The sequence below is a fragment of the Eptatretus burgeri genome, chromosome 4 (assembly GCF_056783735.1).
Source record: "Eptatretus burgeri isolate ZD-2024b chromosome 4, Ebu_testis_v1, whole genome shotgun sequence".
NCBI lineage: Eukaryota > Metazoa > Chordata > Myxini > Myxiniformes > Myxinidae > Eptatretus > Eptatretus burgeri.
In genome coordinates, this window is record NC_140964.1 from 15,160,330 (window position 1) to 15,183,158 (window position 22,829).

At 45.7% G+C, this 22,829-nt stretch overlaps 1 protein-coding gene and 1 long non-coding RNA gene across 8 annotated transcripts in view; one reads left to right on the plus strand and one right to left on the minus strand.

Moving 5' to 3' along the window:
* TAX1BP1 (Tax1 binding protein 1) overlaps positions 1 to 8,525 on the minus strand; it is a 248,109-nt gene extending 239,584 nt beyond the window's left edge. For 4 of the 6 annotated variants that reach the window (XM_085876996.1, XM_085876995.1, XM_085876993.1 and 1 more), the window contains exons 1-2: positions 8,379 to 8,525; positions 47 to 251 (exon numbers count right to left, since the gene is read on the minus strand). In XM_085876996.1, the coding sequence (XP_085733122.1) occupies positions 47 to 229 (183 nt within the window). In that variant the 5' untranslated portion in view covers positions 230 to 251; positions 8,379 to 8,525. Of the gene's footprint in view, positions 1 to 46; positions 252 to 7,351; positions 7,496 to 8,378 lie in introns of all 6 variants that reach the window. The other 2 variants (XM_085876992.1, XM_085876994.1) reach the window with 2 other exon arrangements.
* Positions 8,526 to 8,546: 21 nt separating this feature from the next.
* LOC147027519 (uncharacterized) overlaps positions 8,547 to 22,829 on the plus strand; it is a 35,842-nt gene continuing 21,559 nt past the window's right edge. Inside the window, exons 1-3 of one of the 2 annotated variants that reach the window (XR_015057075.1) lie at positions 8,547 to 8,658; positions 9,815 to 9,919; positions 10,316 to 10,438. This is a non-coding gene — a long non-coding RNA (uncharacterized LOC147027519). Of the gene's footprint in view, positions 8,659 to 9,333; positions 10,439 to 22,829 lie in introns of those variants that run through there. The other variant, XR_015057074.1, reaches the window with a different exon arrangement.

A 22,829-nucleotide genomic window follows, 5' to 3' on the forward strand; every position in this document is an offset into this window, starting at 1 on the left:
TCTGAGGGCTGGGCGACGAAAACTAAAGAATGATAAAAGCACCCACCTTGAAGATCCCGACCCAATCTTTGGCATGGGGTTGAAGTTGTGGAGTGATGCTGTATCGACACTCCATGTTGACATCAGGCAAGTAGCTCTGCCCCACGTTGTGAAAAATCACCTGCGAGAAGCTTGAGGGCTGTTGAGAACTCCCAGAACCCACAGGTGGACAACCTTCTGGCTGCTCCATTGCTCAACCGATAGCACAATCCCTGCAAAAGATACAGACCCTCAGCACATGAAACCTTTACAAGTAATGAACGAATAATAAGAATAAGAATAAGAGAGGGAAGAATAAGAATAAGAATAAGAAAACAACGGAGAGGGAAGAAATTAAATTCATCATCATGTCCCCATTTTGAACACTTTTATCCAGTGGTCATGCCGACTTGCCTCAAATTTACCAAATTTACATGTATCCCTCATTGGAAAACTTGAACACGCCAATTTTTCAGGGACTCGAAACAAGACACGCTTTTCCATGATGCTGACCAAGATACAAAGACATGTTTATAAAATAACATGGGATCTGAACATTGGAAAGCTAATCAGAGGGTTAAGTGTGAAACATTAGCATCTTGTGATCATTTATGGCAGATGACTCCAACCATTTTATTCTCTTGTAGCAACATGGCACACTGCTAGTTTTGTGCTGGAATTAGCAACTACAAGCTGAGCAGAGATAACAGTCGGCATAATCAATATTTATTTGGAAAAATACCGAATCAATAAATGGACTGGCGGGATATTTTGCGGAAACACACGCGAGCCTTCGAGCCGTCTTGTCTGGATTTGAATCTCCCTGGTGTTTTGTGTGCAGGGAAAGGCATCATTGGTTGTGACATCCATCGGGGAGACGTTAAGCCAGACGATCTGTCTTGTCTGCCAGCACAGGTTGTTGGTGGACATTATCTGCGAGTGCTCAATTTTTCCAGTGTGCAGACAATATGTTCCGTATGCCAACAGCAGGTTCCCACGAAGCCACGGTCGTAGCAAACAGTTCAATATACACCGGTATTTTTCACAAAGTCGGTGAGTTATTGCCGGTACCGTAGCCAAAATCGAAATTGTTGCTCTCAAATACAGGGAGAATTGCATTAGCAGAACAGTAGGTCTTCCAGCAGTGATGCAATCAGCAGCAGTCACATGCTATGCACGAATTAATGACAAACTAAACTAGAATGGCACACGGTAGAGTTCACACCTCCGCGAGACTGAACAGTTTTTTTTGTGTCACATTGATAGGCTGAATCCGGACCAGATCTTCACCAAAATCGAATCAATTCGTCCTTGTCAGAAACACAGCCCGTCCACCAAGTATCGTCAGATTACATCAATAACATTTTGAGAGAGTGCTATATGTCGTTTTGGCACCATTCGTCAATGGTGAAGAATTACTTGTAAAATTCTAGTGTCCAAATCCATCCATAATTTTTTGAGATATCCTGCTCACAGACAGACAGACAGACACAGACAGGCAGGTGAAAACTTCCGTTCACCTTCGGTAGGTGAGGCAACATAGTTTAGGAATGCAGGTTTCATTTTCTTCTCCAAGCAGTCATTAATCTGACAATCAAACAACATTTCCTTTATATAAAAAGGTTTTTACTTTAAAATTTTTTTTTTTTTTTTAAACAAAAAAGAAAGAAGACAAAGGCATGTGTCAGTGCATGTAGTCAAGTGGTGCCCACAGACAAAAACCAAAGTACTGTATATGCAATGGCATCCTATTGTGGGTATTGTATTTTTGCATTTGCTTTGGTATGTTAGCAATGTCAACACCTATGTCACACACCTTCCAGATGCACGTCAGCATGCCAACACCCACGTCACACATTTGGAAGGTGTGAGGCATAGATGTTGCCATGCACAATTATTGCTAACATACCAAAGCAAATGCAAAAAATATATATACCAAATAGCAAAGCAAAATGGTCTAACGCCACCCACAATTGCAACCGAAAGAAAAAAAAAATAATGCACCCACCATTATGGTGCCATGGTTATTTTGTATTCAGCCTGTAGCTGCTGGTTGCATCATTGCTGGGAGCATTGCTGTGCTTCTAATGCAGTGACCTCTGTTTCCAGTAAGCTGGTGATCATTTTGCCAACCTCGGAAGGATGACAAGCTGAGTCAACCCACCTGGGTGTTATCTCACTGTACGACAGGGGCTCAAACTCAGGAGTAGGTCTGTCCTTATTTTATTTTTTTCGGAAATTTCAAGGGGCTAACCCGAATATAGGTTGATATTTATGAGAAAAAAAAAATATATCTAAAAAAAAATATGAACCCGAAAAAATTTGTCTTGGGGTTGTTACCAGCTGTCAAAAATTGTAAAAAAAAAAAAAATGTGCATTTTAATGTTTTTTTGTATTTCTATGTCAGAGATATTTTTCATGAAATTTTTGCGTGCCTACTGGTTGGTTCGAACGTGAATAACACGAAAAAAATGTTTTTGATCCCAAAAAAGTGTTACATACGTCTCAAAACGTGGCTCAAAAATGGGAAAATTTCCCATTTTCAACATGAAATTATGTCTTTTGTTCTTGTACTGACACGGCTTGTACGTATGAGATATTTATTGTTAAATCTGTTGTATTGTCTGCTCATTACTCCATTGAATCACCGAGTCCGTCAGTCAGTGACTGACTGCCGTCAATTTCAGGTCTGGTATCCGGTCATTCAGGCATTTAGCGAAATTGCCTTTCGTGAACAAATGATAACTATTCTGTCGTTTCAGAATATATTGTTACGGCTGTGGAAATTTGCAGACCACCATAAAGGACCTTAGATCAGTTATGACTTTAAGTAATTGTGTAGTTAGATTTCCCCACCGTTGTTTAGAGGGAATTTCCGTGTTCACAGGGCTGTGATCCTTTGAGTTAGCCGTTTTTCTTTTCTCTATCATTATTTTGGACCAATCATCCCCCAACAACCAAATCGCAACCACCAACGCCCCCAAACAACTACACCAAACCACCACCACCTTCACCTCTTTACCTCCACCACTCCACCCCGCAAACATCGCTTCACCGCCATTCTCAAACGACGCCCGCCAGCAACCAAATCGCCACCAACAACACCCTTCCCAAAACACCGCAGCAAACTCCCACCACCTCCGCCTTTCTACCACACGTCATACCATGGGTTGTGAATGGGATCCTTTTGCCTCGAAAAGCGGATCAGGAATGATTCACGCCCACTTTTCATCCATCCAATGACTGAGCATCGGGTGGTGTAGCCCCGCCGCCGAACCCGCTGTGATCCAGAAATTTGCATATACACTCCTCCCTCGGCCTATATAAGCACGAGCACGGCGCAGCTCGCGGCAGTCAAGTGGGAGCAGTGGAGTGGCAGCAGCAGTGTGGCAACAGGAGCGTCGGCAGTCAAGTGTGTCGGTTGCGGCAGTCAAGTGGGAGCAGTGGAGTAGCAGCAGCAGTGTCGGAAGTCAAGTGTGTCGGTCGTGGCAGTCTGGAGAAGCGGGAGATGGGGCAGTGAAGTCTGCAGTGTGTCGGTGTCGGCAGTCTGGAGAATCAGGAGACGGGGCAGTCAAATCGAGTGCAGTGTCGGCGGGGCAGTCAAGGTCGGGAGACTGAGCTCGAAGCCGACGGGAAAGGCAGACGGGGAGCGCCGGAGAGAGCTCACCGACCACGCCAGGGGCACGAGCCAGGCGCAGCTACGCTGACATCGCGGCTTGCCCGCCATCGCGCAATGAGGGCGTGGGTAAGACCCTTCGGTCTCGTGGACCTGGCCGCTCATCCAGGTTCCACGCACATTTGGTCCACGAACCTGTCTGCCACCCTTGCCTTTGAGGGTGGCTTTTTCCTTTGCTTTTTGTGTAAATGCATGTGGTGGCGCCGTCTTGTTAGTAAAACTGTCTAAGTGTGCGTGCGAATAAAGACTTTATTCGGTTGCAATTCTTGCTTTCATTGCTTTGACTGTTATACGTGTATGAATTACTGTATGGCTGTAAAATACGTGCTTGTCTGAGTGTACAATAAATGTGCTTGTCGAACTGTTCCCAGTCTCGTTGCGTCCTTTCCCTTGTTTGAAAGTTCCATCTTGCATCACGGAAAGAATTTGTAGAAGTGTGTAAGCACCCGGTAAATAATCACGTCCGTCGGGGCCGGCGATAACACCGCTCAGTTATCACTGAAGCACGGAATGGACCGCTTAAGCGGTTCGTGCCCTCGGCCGGCCAGCGGCGAGGTACGATAGCCCGGTTAACTACCCGTGCAGGTACTTAGGTAGGTCGAGTTTGGCGAACAACCCTATCCTGCGTGGGTGGCAGATTGGCATGATTGTGGTGGGGTCGAAAGACCCACCCGTGACTAGCTCCTGGCGGTAGTTCCAAGGAGGGTCATGACTGAATTGTCCGTTGCGGTGGGCGACGCGGCCGCGATTCGAGTTACGTGGCCGATCGCAGGCCGGGCGGACCGAAATTCGTAACAATATACTGAATTCAGACCTGACATTGTTAAAGCGAATGGATAAATATTCCGAAGTGAACGTTGATATATCTAAGGCAACGGTGAAAAAGTTGCTGGGACAGCTGTGGTATTTATCGGTAGAACCGATACCATTATGTCTATTTGACCGAAACGTGTCAATTGAGACAAAAATAAAAATATCTCAAAATCTAAAAGAACATGACGATGACGAAGCACCGAAAAGAGCTGTTGTTCACCACAAACAAAGCAGAAGTTGTTTTGATGTACTCCATTTTAACTCTGACTTTCTGCACAAAGACCCGGATCAATGGGAAACAGGATAGATTCGTACAGAGCCGTACTATCGTCAGAAAGCTGAAAGTTGTGAATGACAGTGTGGTGTAGCCCTGGCAACTGAGTAAAACAGTCTTATTACGTATGATGAGGAGCAAAAGCAGTACCTATTACAAGCGGTAACTGATCACCAAAAACGATTCCTGAACTGTAAGAAATCAACTTTGAACAAGTGAACTATAGCTCTTGTCCCGTCTGTTCAAAGAATCTGTCTGCAAACTGCAGAGTTCGAAAAACACGAAAAATACATAAAATATTGATTTTTTTATACTTTTCAAGTTTCACTGAGACGGACTGGAAAAATCTTGCCAAGTTCAACAATATTTTTCTGCAGTATTTCAGATTCTAATGCACCAGAAAACATCATACATTACATGGTCATGTCATTTTGGCATAAGATTAAAAAAAAGAAAAATATAAAATATCAACCGAAATTCGGGTTCGCCCCTTGAAATTTCCGAAAAAAAAATAAAATAAGGACAGCCCGACTCAGGAGCCTTTCGATCTCAAGGCAGCCACCTTAACCGTTCGGCCAAACCTTGGTGCCATAGTAAGCCCAAGGCATCTTCGGAAATGCCGTATTCAAAATTGCCATGCCTTCCCTACAAGTTTTCCGTTCAGTGTAAAACAACCGAAATGACCGTTAAAAAGGATCATCAAATATTGAAAGGTTGGAGCAGATATGACTCATGAGCCTTGTGAAGGTGACAGCGTGTTTTGGCCTCAGGTTTCAGGCCTCTGGGGTCAGCCTGTGACCAAGTTCAATTGGAATTAACAGAGCTAGATAACCACGATGCATGCGAAAAATGCACACAAGCAGTAGCCATCATTTTGGCTTCATGTACGTTTAACCTGGATTTTTTTTTTGTCAGGAGTGATTGAGGCAGCGGTCTGTAGCCTACACACTGCCCAAATTAAAGTATGCATCATAAGAACGTGCTGCATGCTTGTAATAAGATCGTCCATGGGGCGAGGACTCTGCTAATGGGCGAGACATGTTTTTACTTCATGTACGTAATCTAGGTCATTTTTACTAGCCCGTACTCACGAAGTGAAAAGTGGGATCTATCTATCTCTCTATCTCTCTATCTCTCTCGCTGCTGGTTGCATCATTGGTTGGGACGCGGCTATGCAGCTGATGCAGTGTCCCCCTTACCAGTACTCATTTTGCCGACCTCGGAAGGATGACAGGCTGAGTCAACCACTTGGTGTATTTTAATTCAGCGGCCAATGGGACTTGAACTCAGGACCCTCCGATCCCAAGCCGCCACCCTAACCACCAAGCCAACACCAGGCTTACGGGATTAAGCCATCGGTCGCGTACGTACATGGTCGTCGTTCATGAACTGGTCATCATTTGCGTTACAGGGTCAAAATATTCAATTTTCTCTGTGTCGATAGACATCACCAAGCTACATGCACTTGTGTGAAAAAAAAATTAGCAAAAACCACTAATTAATGGCAAATATGGTATTTTAAATTATGAACTTTAATGGGTAATGCATTCCAAGGAAAATACATTTTTGCATTCATCTCAAATTCACCCTTTGAGTAAATTGGATGTGAATCAGTTATCCTTTAGCCGTTTTGGACAATTCAAGTGCCAAATTAATCCTGAGAATCTGCTAGATACATAACCATGTAAAGATATTTACGAGATCTCTTTTAGGAGTTTGTACATATTGGTCAGGGTTTGCTGAATAATCAATTTTGCATCATGCAACAGCAAGTCCCAAGTGTCACTCACCTAAAAAATAACAAAATGGATTAAAGCTTATTGATTGAAATAAATTCAGTTTATTCCAAATTTGACTCACCACATCTGCTGCCTCTGCCTGTTTACTCCACCCCTGACTTGTATCACTTATTTGCCTGTTACACAAAAACTATTGCATATTTTTACGTCTGTTTTTTCCACATTAAACTAGACAAAATTACCTTTCTTCTCATACTAAGATATCTAGATATCTGTGGTTTTTCTGGTCTGTAGTCAAAGTGGAAAGTGGACGTTTTGAAAAACATGCAACAACTCCGCCTTTTTAGTGTGACCAGTCATCAACTACGACCACATATGTCTGCAGTCTCTTAAGGGCGTACATTGAAAACCGCTCAAAGGAGGAAATTTAAACTTCACCACATAGAACATGACCATTTGATATAGCGCATATTGAGCGCACATCAAAAACCGATCAAAATTAGCATCATTGTAATCGCTTCAGCTTTTATTGTGCTCAGCTGATGGGAAAAATGAGAGGAGAGAGACAGAGACAGAGACACAGACAACAAGAAGAATAACAACAAGAAGAAGAATAACAAGAAAAAGAATAACAAGAAAAAGAAGAATAACAAGAACAAGAACTTGGCATTTTAACGATTTCACGATTTATACTTTGTCGATATATTCTGGCATATTTACCAGCCTTGCTAATAATAAAAAAACACTCGAGAACGAGAATAATCTACTTTGTAAAAGCTTATGAATGTACTCCGTCACAGACTTTTCACAGTATAATTTGTACACATTTACCTCAGGAATGTAGAAATAGACACAATTACAGATTTGCCGCCAGGATCGTTGGCTCGCTCCAAGTCCTTCTCAAGACGACGTGGGATAAGTATTCTATGTACAGCATCGAGTTTTACAGGAGCGAGCGAGACAGTGGCCTGTTGCCTATACACCGCCAAAACAAAGGGACGCGTCACAAGATTATATATATATATATATATATATATATATATATATATATATATATATATATATATATATATATATATATATATATATATATATATATATATATATATATATATATATACATACATACCGATGTCATGCATTTACCTACGTGCAGCATGACGTGCTCAAGCCGGTATCAAACTCCAAGTTAAACACCGATTAGCTCGAGACAAAACTAAAACCACAGGTACCGACCGACGCAGGTGTTGATTACAACACAACAGTTATCGCGGAGAATCTTACAACAACAGCAAAGTGTCAACAGCAGGTGCAACTTCAAAAAAGGTAAAATAAATGACAAAACTGGACGTTTTAAAAAAAAAAAAAATGTGGTGGTAAATGGTGGTAAACTAGGCACCAATAACAACAACCACCACCACTACCACCATCCCGTGAGGAAAAGGTGCCGCCACAACGGCACAAACACCCTCGACGTAATGACGTAAACGCGTATATATCTGTAACCACCACGACCTTCAAAGCCACCATTGCTTTTAAAGGTCTTTGGTACAACTCGGACGAGCTGAAAACCACCGACCTCCCAGACCCATTACACCGCCGAGTCTGGTGAAAGCCACCACAAACCCGCCACTCATTTCAGAATATAAACTTAAACCGAGAGATCGAATCCCGGCCAATGGTGGTGCCGTGTCGATGAAACAAACCGAGATGTAGAAGGATTCACACGGACAGAATGACCAGGCTTACGCAGACATTCTCGGAAGGGCGCCCGAGAAGTACAGGAACCAGACACGTCGAGATAAACACAAGAGGGGGGAGAGAGAGAGAGAGAGAAGAACGCGTTTCCAACTCGCACCTCTCTTCAGGCAGACCGGCGCGCACGATCAGGTGGAGGAAGTTGTGGGTAAATCGTCAAACGAGGTAAAACGTCGATCACTAAGAAACCGCAGCGTCGAGAGTCTGCCCGAAAGTGCGTGACGTCACGTTACGTCACCGGGATTTCCGGGCAGTCGAGTTGTGAAAGAGAAAATTACAATTCAACGCAATCTTCCCTTGTTCGTCACTTCCTTCGTCTTTTTCTTTTTATAATTTTTTTGGCTGTTTTAAAGGCCACAACGCGCTCCACACATCATGAGGTATTTAAACATGAATAATGACACAATACTCAGAAAAATGTTAATCAGATAATTAATCAAGGGAAAAAATATCTCGTTAATCGGGACAAAGAAGCACACGTTGGCCTTGCGCAGGCTTTGGTGGGCCGAATGGGCTTCCTCGAACGGAAAGGTTCCTTGTGAGGGAACACGTCTTGTATTAAACGATTGTTGATATTATTACACCACCGACGGAGCTGTTACCGACTACACCGCAGAAAGAAATGTGTGTGTATGTGTGCGTGTGCTTGTGTGTGTGTGCGTGCGTGTGTCTGTGTGTGTGCGTGTGTCTGTGTGTGCATGTGTGTGTGTGTGTCGGTGTGTGCGCGCGTGTGTATGCGTGTGTTTGTGTGTGCATGTGTTTGTGTGTGCGTGCGTGTGTCTGTGTGCGCGTGTTTGTGTGTGCGTGTGTTTGTGCGTGTGTGTTTGTGTGTGCGTGCGTGTGTCTGTGTGCGCGCGTGTGTGTGTGTGTGTATGTGTGCGTGTGTTTGTGTGTGTGTGCGTGTGTCTGTGTTTGTGTGTGCATGCGTGTGTCTGTGTGTGCGTGTGTGTGTCTGTGTGTGTGCGCACGTGTGTGTGTGTCTGTGCGTGCGTGCGTGCATGCATGTGTCTGTGCGTGCGTGCGTGCGTGCGTGCGTGCGTGCGTGCGTGCGTGTGTGTGTGTGTGTGTGTGTGTGTGTGTGTGTGTGTGTGTGCGCGCGCGCGCACAAGATGGACAGGTTGAGTGTGTGACAAGGACAAATTGATTCGATTTGGGCAAAAATCCGGATCCAGATACGAGATTTTAAAAAGTGATTCTTCACCATTGATATGAGGCCAAAACGATGTTTCGGATGATATTTCAAAGAAAAAATTTGAGCCCTATATGTTCCTCTGGCATCAGTAAAATCAGGCATTGCGTGGTGGAGGGATGCACTCTACCGAAAGCCCTTCTCGTTCTCAAAGTTTTCTTCTGAGGGTTCTTTCGAGGATCATCACTGAGCCCCAGACAGCTTCCAACTGCAGTTCGTTTATTTTAATATTGTCAGAGATTGTTTCTTCATTGTTCCTGCATATGGCAGCTATTATTTTGTTGGGGTATGACTATGCTGCTGATGCTGTGCCCCGATCACACTGGTCCTCATTTTGCCGACCTTAGAAGGATGACACAATGAATCAACCCCACCTGGTGCTTATTCAGTGGAAAACGGCGTTGAACTCAGGACTCTAAGATCCCAAGCTCACCCTAAGATCTCAGGAGATGGTTTGTAGGGTCTCCATAAGGTTCTCTTTTTATCATTCCCGTTGTTCCAATGATCACTGAGACAATTTTGGTGCTCTTCAGATTCCAGAATCTTTTCACTTCATTTTTGAGATCTTGGCATTTGGTCATTATGTTGACTTATGTTTTGTTTTGGTATTAACAATTACAATTTTGGTAAATCACTGGTATTAACACCTCAATTAGCAATGCCTTTTTTTCTTTTTTGTACCTCGGAACTATATACTATTTTTTCTTTTCTATGTTCACAATCGATGGGATCATCAGGTCGTACATGAGCATTCCTTGTTTTCAGTGATTGCCTTTCGTTACTTACTTTCGTTTCTCCCCCCACCCCCATACCTGAACCCTTTTTTTTCCTCTTCATTTGTGGGGCAGGAGCTACCTGCCCTTGTGTTCATTAAAAACCAGCAGTTGCTGACTTTGATCCAGTTTTAAGGTTGGGTAATGGCTGTCACACCCTGATCGCTGCAGGTGGGAGAACTTTCGCTTCGATACCAGGTAACACCCGGCTCAAGCAAGGCAGCCCCTCGCCAATAGGTATCCTAGTCAGCCTGTCTCTTCTGTCTGGTCTGAGCCAACCGGAGTAGGTTAAAAACCGAGAAGTGACAATAATGTCAGGCTTACAAAAACCGAAAAAGCATGCAGTGTCAGAATGAGTCAGTGTCTTTTGACAAGTACTTGTGAAGCTGTTTTTTTTTTAATGTAATTCCTCGAGATGTTTGTGTTGTAAAGTTTATGGACCTTGTGAAACTTTTGTCATGTGACAGGTGAGACTTTTGTTGTTGATTGTGAATATTTGTTGGGATGTAAATCAAAGTACATTATTTATCTTCTCACTTGTGGAGATTGTGGGTTGCAATATATTGATAAAACTTCTCGATGTTTACATCAACGTTTGAATGGAAATCGGTCTGTTGTGTCGTCTGGTATCAAGACTTATTGATATAATTATTTCAATGAAGTTGAACATGTTTTTAGTCGTTCTATTCGAATTATAGACTCAGTTAATGTTAATGATTTTGATAATAAAGAGTAGTGTAATGTTGAGCTCGGACACAAAGAGGATTTTTTGATCAGGACACCATGTGTGATCTATCATTTGGACCTTAATGACAGGGTACAAGATACTGGGTCAGGTTCTCAAGGTGTTTGTGATAATGAGTACTTTTCTGATCCAATCGGAAGGAGACCCAGAGGTTATGGGTATCGTTTGGCTTCAAAAATGCAAATTTCATGGATAATTGATAAACTTAAAGGTTTTTATGAAGGAAAGGTTTTTCATGATTTTTAAGTTCTTCTGAGGTCATGTTCCAAACAAGTCTTATCTCATATTATCCGGAGCTTAGCACGTTCATACGACATGTGCTCGTTTTTGATCAAAGCTTTTTGTAGTAGGGTTCTGGTGAAGATGTCTGCTCCCAAAGTTGATAGGATCCACGAGTTCTTCGTTTGTGATTTTTCCAGCAAGCAGGTAGATAGGTTTCGGCTTCATTCTATTTTTAGAGATACTCGTGTGGAGAGTTTATTACCAGATAAAGTTAGGGAGCGAAATCTATTGAAGGTTTATTTCACTTTCACTAAGACCATTGGACAATCCTTATTTAATTATGGTAAATTTCTTAAAACTCTGAGTGTAGATATAGTAAAGGGCATTTTGGAAACTGACTGTGCATGTTCGTCTTCCCCTTTTTTTATGGTCCTGATGAACACGTAGTTTCTGGGGATTTGAATATAATTAATAATCGTGAAATTAGGGATCTGATGAAAATGGGAGCTAAATATAGGGAACCAGTTACTCAACCTTGGAGCTGCAGTAGATCTTCAATTGTGGATTCTGTTTCTAATTTTGTAAACAAAATGTGCACCAAGTTTAAGTTATCTGTGAACAGTTTTAATGCATGGTTTAACAAAGTTATGGAAGTCCTGGATAATAGGATTAAGTTTTGTAGTCGTCGGGGCTTGCTTTCACTGGGTCGGTCTAAACCAGTGTTGAACAAGCCGAGTGTTCGTAAAGACATTCGGAATCTCCATGATAGCTACACAATAGTTCTAGTGGATAAGGCTGCTAATAAATTTGTTGTGGTTTGTAAAAAGTTTTATGTCGAGGTTTTATTAAGAGTTGGGCATTGATATTGTTACTTTCACTGGTATGGGAAATAGCACATATGTTACTTGTCATAACTCACTCTAAGATATTACTTCTGAGCATCAGGAAGTTTTAGTTAATAATTTCGGTTTTAAATGTAAAGAGGTAAATCGTTGTATTCATCAACTTTTCTGGATTCCTAAGCTTCATTAGAACCCGTACAAGTATAGGTTTATTGTGGGTGCCAGGCAGTGTTCCACCAAACAGTTATCGGTTATCGCTAACTCAGGCTTATAAGTTGTTAGAGAACAGTTCAGGAAATATTGTTTAGCAATTGAGAAGAATTCTGGTATTAACTCTTTCTGGAACATTAATTATTCCTTAGAGTTCTTAGATAGAATTAGACACCTCAATATCAAGTCAGTTGAACTTTTTGATTTTTCAACTTTATAAACAAATTTGGATTTAGTACTAGTGAGGGATTCACTCTTCAAAGTGATTGACAATGTTTTTAACTCTTTTAATAAGTTTTTATGTGACAGGTTTGATAGAGGATTCTCTTCTAAAAAATAAATACTCAAGATTTCATTGTTTTGATGAGCAGAAGTTTAAGGATGCTGTTTATTATATTTTATTTAATACTTTTGTCTCTTTTTGTGGGATAATGTTTCAACAGGTTAAGAGTGTTCCCATGGGTGGGAATTGTAGCCCCCTACAAGCGGACACTTTTCATATTTTCTGTGAATTTTCATTCATGCAGAAACTGATGAAGGAGAAAAAATTAGGATGAGCTAAAATATTATCTCATGCATGTCATTAAATTGATGATATTTGTGTTGTTAACTATAATTTTTTTTGATAGGCAGTTTCACAAGATTTATCCAGATAGCCTGATTGCAAACAGGACGGGTAATGATTGTACAGTTGCTGCATGATCTGGATGTATTGGTTAGAGTTGGACAGAATGGATTCAATGCAAGTGTATATCACAAAGTTGATTATTTCAGTTTCGCTGTGGTCTTGTACACCTTTCCATGTTGCAATGTACAAGTTAATATGGGTTACAACATCTTTTCATTTGCAATAATTTGTTCAGGAAAGGATGATTTTGTGGAACGTGCAAAGAATGTTTTTTTTCCATCATGTTAAACAAGATATTCGGCTGATTTTTTTTCATCAGGTCTTGTGAGAATGTCTTTTGACTCCATCGCCACCTTTTGTTTAAGGTTGCTTGGTTTTCATGTAAACAAGTTCCTATTGCATTGCATTTGATATAATAATAATGAATTAATTATTTTAGTAAGGTACATTATTTAATTAATATTATTGATTAAACATATATTGTTGTGGGCCGGGGGTCGGTGGCGAGGAACGGCCGCCAGGTGGAGCAGTAGAGCCGTCTCCCACCAAACACCTGGAATTGCAGGTCGTAACCTTCGGACAACTCCGAAGGTCACGGGTCACTGAAGGACCATGATTGCCAATTCTCTGATGGCGTGGGGTAAGGTTAATAGCCAAATTTCAATATACCAAAAGTACCCACATCGTCAAATTATCGGGGAAGTCACACCGTCAACGGACTACGTCGAACTGGGTCGCTCTAGCGATCTTGGTCCAGTGTAACCGAGCGGAATTACCAAAGTCCGTCAGTCCAAACGACAACTTACAGCCCAATCAGCTTACTGGTTCTCAAGCACGAACCATGCTGGGTCAATAATAGAAAGCTCAACAACGAGCTGGGACATTGAACAATTGGGGGGGGGGGTTATTTATAATGGTGCAGGGGAGCACAAAAAGAGCAGAGTTAAACCGACTATCAAGAAGGAATGCAAGTAATGTACAAGGCACTTAAACAATTGTTACTTATAGACTGGGCCCAAAGACACACACGAACACACCCAAAAGAAATGGTGGCTGCGGCCTTTATTTGGCCTTTCAGCTCGGGAGGGAAGGCGAGCTGAGGGCAATAGTCTGCACTGGCACCTGTCCACCTCATGCGGTCTGGTCGAGCTGGCTTGGCGGGACTCAAACCCACCGCCTCAATGCAGCACCAAGCACCAGGGACGAGGGATAGAGCGACGGAAGTCAGCCAGCACGAAGGCGGACGAGGCGAGAGACGACGAGGCGACAGGCGATCAAGGCTGAAAAAGCTTCCAGACGGATCAGACGACACCAGGCGAGGCAGACCCAGCCAGCCCAGACAGAAAGCGCCGATCACTATCCTCTCTCTCATGCAGGGGTGGGGTGATCAGATTTCTGTGGTAATCTTTTCCCTGATTGGACAGGGTGAAAACTCTGCCTTTCTGGGACGGAGTCGGAGCTGAGGCAATAAGCCTCCTGATTGGATGAAGGGCATGCCCTTGCCCTCGTGGGCGGAGTCGGCTCTGGAGCGAGTCAGACACCCACGTCCGCAGCCAGAAACAGGTGCGTTATGGCGTCGGTGGAGCGAGGCGACGGTGCTGCTGTTGTTGTTGTTGTAAAAAACCCTGACAAAAAAATAACTCGCAGTGCACACACGAAATTCCCATTAGACACAAGGGAGGGATTCTAACTATAAACACATACTTATCAAAATATCTGAACCACGGGGATCGCTGACCGTGTGCGAAAGGCTTCCAAATTCGTAACACTATCCCCCATTTTTTTACAGACTCGTCCCGAGTCGTGAATTTTCGTGTGCCATGCAGGCGTAGGTTCTTCCCCTCGTACATTTTACCTCCGGATCCCTGAGTGCGACATTTGCATACAAGTCCCAAAAATGAATAACCAAGTGCACTACGTAACTAAACTCTCAGACTCACACGGACAACTTAAATAAATTGCCGGCGCTAGACAGACACACAGGCGGGTTACAAAAATTATTTACATTCTTATGATTTACTTACACTAACCATGGCCCAGGGCCTGTGATCTGTGAAGAGAAAAGTAATTGGTGCTGGAATGAACACAAAAAGAATGGATTCATGGGCTGTGCAAACGCAGTCCTCGTGGAATGGCTGCCTGCAGGCAGTCCTTGCAAAACACCTGAAGATGGTCCTGGCACACATGGTTAAGATGGTGACACAGGGAAAAATGCAAACAAGGGGCAATGCCGGCATGGAGAATGACAAAGACAGGCAAGGCAAGGGATGGCAAATATGGACCAGGCAGATGCAGCACGAAAACAAGTCGGCTCATGAAGCTGACCGGCCTCTGGTCTGGTCCGTGAGGTTCTGTGGAGGGAGTGTGGTGGTTCCAGCTGGTCCAGAAATGAGCTCAGACCTACTCTGCTGTCTCCCCCTAACCTATCGCCTTTGCCTGTCTTTGTCCATACCCACTCCCTGAGTTTGCAACAAGAAAACAAAATTTACACCCCTTTTTATTTTTATTTTATTTTTTCGTTTATAATTCTAAGTGTCCCTAACCCTCCTATTGTCTTTGTCCGGCAAACCTATCCTATTAACCGAGCCTACTCCCAACCCCTAAAATCCTTTCTGAGGGGACAAAGGAAGAGACAAGTGAACCTGCCTCGAGGCCCAATGTACCATCAGAATAACCTCCACAGAGTTCAACAATCTTCCCACAGTGAGTCCAGCGGCCTACAGAGAGCGAAGGAATGGATGGTGCGAAGGGGTACATTTCCTATCTATCCTAGCATTTATTAAACTTTAAGCTATCCCCGGGGCTTTTCAACACACCTGTCTCTTGAAACTATTGGTTCTAGAAACCATGATTCCTGTCACGTGTGTTGGTGTCCATTATCAATTTGGGCCCTGCCCGCAAATTTTCTCTCGTGCCCTTGCACAATTTCGTGGCTGGGCAGCGTGGTTCAACTGGCTGGGACTTCCGTCTGCCGAACTCAAACTACGGTACCCCCGGCCCTGAGGCTGCCTCCGAGCCTACCTGCTCCCTATGAACGCGGGAGTGCCCTTCCTGGCTACTCCCCCGTATATGTCCACGTGGCATTCCTGGTGCTCCGGGTCCCATCCCGAGGGTCGCGTGTGCCCATTACACTAACCCGGTCCCTTGGACCCATGGCCTACTCTGGCCAACTACTTCGGTGCCCAGGATGCCCTCTACTCAATACTCACCTTTCCACAGCCACGCTCCCAGCCAGTCAATGGACTCCTGCACCCTTCAAAAAGGTTTCGAGCCTTCTTCCCACACCAACAACAAAACGACCTCCTTTTGGTAAATTTGACTAACCCACAAACTAACATTACACTGACCCCGGGTTCCCTTGGGTGGTATTCACTCCTCCCCCCCAATCATTCATTCGCACCATGCATTCCACATTCACTCCACTCACACACTCGGGCCCGCTGACCCACATTCATTGATTATGTTTCTTGTTTTTTTATTTTTTCAAATTCAACACACTCTAACAACTACGTCCCCCTAACTAGCTCGTGCCCCTTGTCATCCCTTGTTTAAATGCACGTTCCTTTTAACTCTACTGCTAAGATACGTCCCCACTACACGGTCCATGTATGTCCGTGTCTCCCAAAATCCATTTCTAAATCTAACCTAACATTCCCTCTAACTGTTCCACGGGCCCCATGATGAACTGTTCCTGCCCCATGAGGCCGGTCGATCTAACACTAAACCTTCCCACTAACTAATGCTCCTTTGCCCGGGCGAGGATGTTTGCCACATCCTGGCCGGGGTATCGTGTGCTCGAAGCAAGGCTCTACCATCTTTGCGTCACCAGGGCGGCAGTTTCCAACTCGCTCGTCCCCTCCATTCGGGTGATACATGGGACAGTAACGTCGCCCCGTCGATCGCACCATGCGCTCGCTTTTGAGCCGTCTACCATGCGAGCCGTGCACTACTCACCTGGCTTTCGTGCTGCGAGATCCCTGGTGACGTCACTCGCACACGGAACCTGCGCGGCTTGCCGTGCAAGCCCATCCGAGCGTGTCGTTCCAGGGACTCGCTCTGCGCATTCCGCGAACAGAACACGCGGCCTGCAACACGTGATTCCCCGCACACGTGCTCGCATGGGGACCTGTGCTTTCCAAATTCACACAACCTTCCTCTTAACCGTGCACGTGCCGGTTTCGTACCACGCACGAGACATTTCAGCGCCGGCTTTCGATTGCGCAAATGTGCGCGCTTGGGCCGTTCGCAAAACACGGAACAGACCTCGCACGCAGCGTCCCGCGGAGCCGGGGCGGTCACCGAAATAACTTCGTGTGGCTTCCCAGGCTCGCCATTCCCGTGTCCCGTCTGGATCGGTCCGTGTACCAATTCCACGCATGCACCCATACATGCTATAACACTCACACCATTCGCACACCTCGACACGCACTCCGGGGCAATCACTTTGGGGATTCGTATTAACTCAAGGGGTCCTGGGGTCTCTACCCCCCCCCCCATACTCGGCATGTACCCTTCCGTACCATGCACCCACTCGACCTCGCACGGCCCGACCGGACTCACCTGGCCGCAGTCCACTTCGAGGGAGCATACTGTCTCCACCTGTTCCTGAGGGAGGCTATCCTGACCCCCGCATTGGGTCTCAACACATTCCACCCGCTCAACCTCAATGTGTCTCACCAGCTCTATGAGTGTGTGTTCCTCTTTTACTTTATTTACTTCTTTCCCCTCTTTCTATTTCTGTGTCTCCGTTATTATCTCTGTCATCCCCTGCTTGAGTTTACCGGTCTCTCCCCCAATTATCGTGCCGTCACTCGTCCCCTCGACCTTGCCTGTCTCCATTGCGGACCGACAAACCGTTGCACTCCCCCCTGACTTGGTCGTTTCCCCACGTGCAAGTGCCATTCTCCAATCCGCCATTATGCCTTTCACCTCCTCCAGACCCGCCTGCAGGTTTAACCCCATGTTCTGCATTTCACCCATTTTGTTTTTCATGCTCTCCATCTCTCCTTTTATTTCCTTTTTTAAGTTTTGCACATTCGCATCCATCTTGTTTTCCATTCTTTGCACATTGCGCGCGTTGGCGTCCACTTTTTCCTTCATTTCCTGCATGTTTGCATCCATCATGCTCATTATTTCCACGAACCGGCTCATGTCAAATGACCCTGACAAAGCCGCTTCGCCTCGGTCAGGTGCGGATCCGACAGGGACCAGGGGGAATATTTGGTGCAGGGGGCGCTCATACGCCGCCCCTCCTGCACCCATTACAACCTCTGGGTTTGGTGTCAGGAGTGGGATAACTGTTGTGGGCCAGGGGTCGGTGGCGAGGAACGGCCGCCAGGTGGAGCAGTAGAGCCATCTCCCACCGAACACCCGGAATTGTCGGTCATAACCTTCGGACAACTACGAAGGTCACAGGTCACTTAAGGACCGTGCTCGCCAATTCTCTGATGGCGTGGGGGAGGGTTAATAGCCAAATTTCAATATACCTCAGTACCCACGTCGTCAAATTACCAGGGAAGTCACACCCTCAACGGACTCTGTCGAACCGGGTCGCTCAAGCGACCTTGGTCCAGTGTAACCGAGCGGAATTACCAAAGTCTGTCGGTCCAAACGACAACTTACAGCCCAATCGGCTTACTGGTTCTCAAGGACGAACTGTGCTTGGTCAATAATAGAAAGCACAACAACGAGCTGGTACATTGAACAATTGGGCGGGGGGGTATTTATAATGGTGCAGGGGAGCACAAAAAGAGCAGAGTTAAACCGACTATCAAGAAGAAATGCAAGTAATGTACAAGGCACTTAAACAATTGTTACTTATAGACTGGGCCCAAAGACACACACGAACACACCCAAAAGAAATGGTGGCTGCGGCCTTTATTTGGCCTTTCAGCTCGGGAGGGAAGGCGAGCTGAGGCAAGAGTCTGCACTTGCACCTCTCTGTAAATATGAAAGGTCTTGTCGAGCTGGCTCGGCGGGACTCAAACCCACTGCCTCAACGCAGCACCAAGCACGAGGGATAGAGCGACGGACGCCAGCCAGCATGAAGGCGGACGAGGCGAGAGACGACAGGCGATCAAGGCAGAGAAAGCTTCCAGACGGATCAGACGACACCAGGCGAGGCAGACCCAGCCAGCTCAGACAAAACGCGCCAATCACTATGCTCTCTCTCGCGCGGGGGTCGGGTGATCGGACTTCTGTGGTAATCTTTTCCCTGATTGGACAGGGTGAAAACCCTGCCTTTCTGGGGCGGAGTCAGAGCTGAGGTGATGAGCCTCATGATTGGACGAAAGGCGCGCCCTTGCCCTCGTGGGAGGAGTCGCCTCTGAGGCGATGAGCCTCCTGATTGGACGAAGGGCGCGCCTTTGCCCTCGTGGGCGGAGTCGGCTCTGGAGCGAGAGGTCCCACCCACGTCCGCAACCAGAAACAGTGTGTTATGGCATCGGTGGAGAGAGACGGCGGTCGGCAACGAGGTTGTGGTGTGGGGGGTCGCTCGTCTCGTCGCGGGGTCCAAGCCAGCCAGCCATTCCCCTCTCCCTGAACATCAGCGATTTCCCCCTCCACCCCAATCCACGCTGAGATAGCGCCGGGGGGGGGGCTGTTCCTCCCCCACCCTAAACGTGGTGCCAACAAAACCGCTCACGCTGAGCACGCCGGAGAAGGCTCGCTGACCACGCCAGGGGCACGGAGTCGGGGCGCAGCTGCACGAACATTGCGGCTTGCCCGCCATCACGTCACGAGGACGCGGGTAAGACATTCCCAGTCTCGTGGACCTGGCCGATCCTCCAGGATCCACGTACATTTGGTCTACGGACCTGTCTGCCTCCTTGCCTATGACGGTGGCTTTCTTTCTTTTGGGTTTTTTGAATGCATGCTGTGGCGCCGTGTCCAACAAGTAGAACTGCCTAAGTGTCTGTGCCTGTACATTGCCCCTTTTATTCGGTTGTAACTCTGCATCCTTGCATTTGGTTTTGTTGCATTATTGTATAGCTGTATATACGTGCCTTCTGTGTGTGTGAAATAAATGTGCTTACTTGTTGAACTGTTTTCCCGCTTTGCTTCGTCTCCTTCCTTTTATTGAATCTCCATCTTGCATCACGTAAGGGATTGAAAGTGGGTTTAAAACGCCAGGTAATTAATCGGAACCGTCAAGGCCGACGATAACTCCGCTCGGTTATCCTTGTAATACGGAACGAACCACTTAAGCGTTTCGTGTCCGGAGTCGGCCTGTGGCGTGGTACGATCGCCCGGTCGACCACTCGCGCAGGTACTTAGGTAGGTCGAATTTGGCGAGCAACCCTATCCTGCGCGGGTGGGCAATTAGCACGATCGTAATGAGGTTAAACCCCCATCCGTGACTGGCTCCGGGCGGTAGTTCCCGGAGGGTCATGACTGAATTGTCCGTTCCGGTGGGCGAGGCAGCCGCCATTCGAGTCAAGCGGCCAATCGCACGCCGGCGGGCGCGAATTCGCAACAATATATATACATATATATATGCATATATATATATATATATATATATATATATATATATATATATATATATATATATATATATATATATATATATATGTATATATGTATATATATATATATATATATGTATATATGTATATATATATATATATATATATATATATATATATATATATATATATATATATATATATATATATATATATATATATATATATATATATATATTGTTATAATTCGCGCCGGCGTATATATATATATGTCTATCTATACATATATATATATATATATATATATATATATATATATATATATATATGTATATATATATATATATATATATATATATATATATATATATATATATATATATATATATATATATATATTGTTGCGAATTCGCGCCCGCCGGCGTGCGAGCGGCCACGTAACTCGAATCGCGGCACGTCGCCCACCGGACGGACAATTCTGTCATGACCCTCTCGGAGTAACGCCGGGAACTAGTCACGGGTGGGCCTTTCGGCCTCACCACGATCTGCAAATCGGCCCCTCGCGTGGGATAGGGTTGTTCGCCAAATTCGACCTACCTAAGTACCCACACGGAGGGTAGACCGGGCGATCGCACCTCGCCGCAGGTCGACTCCGGACACGGGCCACTTTAAGCGACCCGTTCCGTACTATCGGGATAACCGAGCGGTGTTATCGTCAACCTCGACGGTTCCGATTAATTATCGGGCGTATTTAGCCCACTACCAACCCTTTACGTGAAGTAAGATGGAGATTCAATTACAGAAAAGACGAAGCGAAACGGGAAAAACAGTTCAACATAATTCACATTTATTCCGCTGCACACGGAAAGCACACATATACAATTACAACAATTATGCGCCAAAAGCAATTGCAACAAAAGAAACACAATGCAGAGATACTACCGACTACGCGAGCACATGGCAACACTTACACAGTTTTACTTTACAGACGGCGCCGACAACACATATACTCAAAAGCAAAAGAAAGGGCCCTCTACGACAAGGGGGCAGACAAGGGGGCACCCTCTACGACAAGGGGGCAGACGGGCCTGTGGGCGCGAGACCGGGTAGAGCCTACCCGTCTTGTGATGAGCCACAAATGCCGCGGCAGTGCCCCGAATCTGCGCTCCTCCGCGGGTTTTGTTGGCACTGCTTGGAATGGGGTGGGAACGGGGCCCCCTTTCCGCACTATCTCAGCACGGGGGGGGGGGAAAGGGGGGAATTGTTGATGCTCTGGGGAAAGAGGATAGCTGGCTTGCTTGGGTCCCGCGACGAGTGACTCCACTGCAACCTCGACCGCGCTCCCGGCTTCCCCTCTCTGCAGCTCCCCGACAGACTCCGAACCCCGACAGACTCCGACTCTCCTCCAGACCCGTCTTGACTGCTGCTGCCACACTCCGCCGCCGCCGCCACACCTCTCCAACTCGCCCGAGCCCAAAACTCCGACTGCCTCCAACTGCTTCCGCCCCAAAACTCACTGCCGCTGCCACACTTCTCCGCCGCCACACCTCTCCAACTCGCCCGAGCCCAAAACTGACTGAATTCACCCCACGCTCGGCGCTTTATAGTACGGCAGGCGAATCCATATGCAAATTTCCGGATCAGGATGAGCTCGGGGGCGGAGCCACGCTCGCCCATTGGACGGAGGAAAAGTGGGCGTGAACCTCCCCTGATCCTGGAATTTGCATATATCGATTCTACTCCGACGCGCCTGGAGGCGGGGCCAAATCTCCCTGCGCCTGCTGATAGGACGGATCAGAAGTGGGCGTGTATCATTCCTGATCTGACTCCTCCTCGGAAAGGCCGCTCTTTGCACCCGCGGCTCAGCGCGCGTCCCGCACGAGGCCAGGACAGCCCGACGCTCGGCGCCCACAAGCGGTGTGGGAATGGCGGCAGAAGGAGGAGAGGTGAAGGTGGTGGAGGGTTTATTGTGGCGGTGATGGCCATGGCGACGCTTGGAATGGCGGTGATGTGATGTCTACGGGAGCGAGCCGTGACGGTAAAGGTCGTGGCTGTTGGCGTTGCCGTTGTTGTGAAGCAGCGTTGCTGTTGGTGGTTGCTGTGTGATGGCGGCTGAGACGCGTTTGGTTCAAAATAAAGACAGAACAGAAAAACGGCTATCTTAAAGGGTCGCAGCCCGAATGAATCACATTTATTCCCTCTAAACAACAGGTTTGGGGCTAACTACACATGTATTTACAGAGATATCTCACCTACGGGACCTGAATGGTGGTTTGCGATTTTCCTCAACCACAACACTAATATATATATATATATATATACATATATATATATATATATATATATATATATATATATATATATATATATATATATATATATATATATATATATATATATATATATATATATATATATATATATATATATATATATATATATATATATATATGTACATATACCGGGCGTAGTGGCG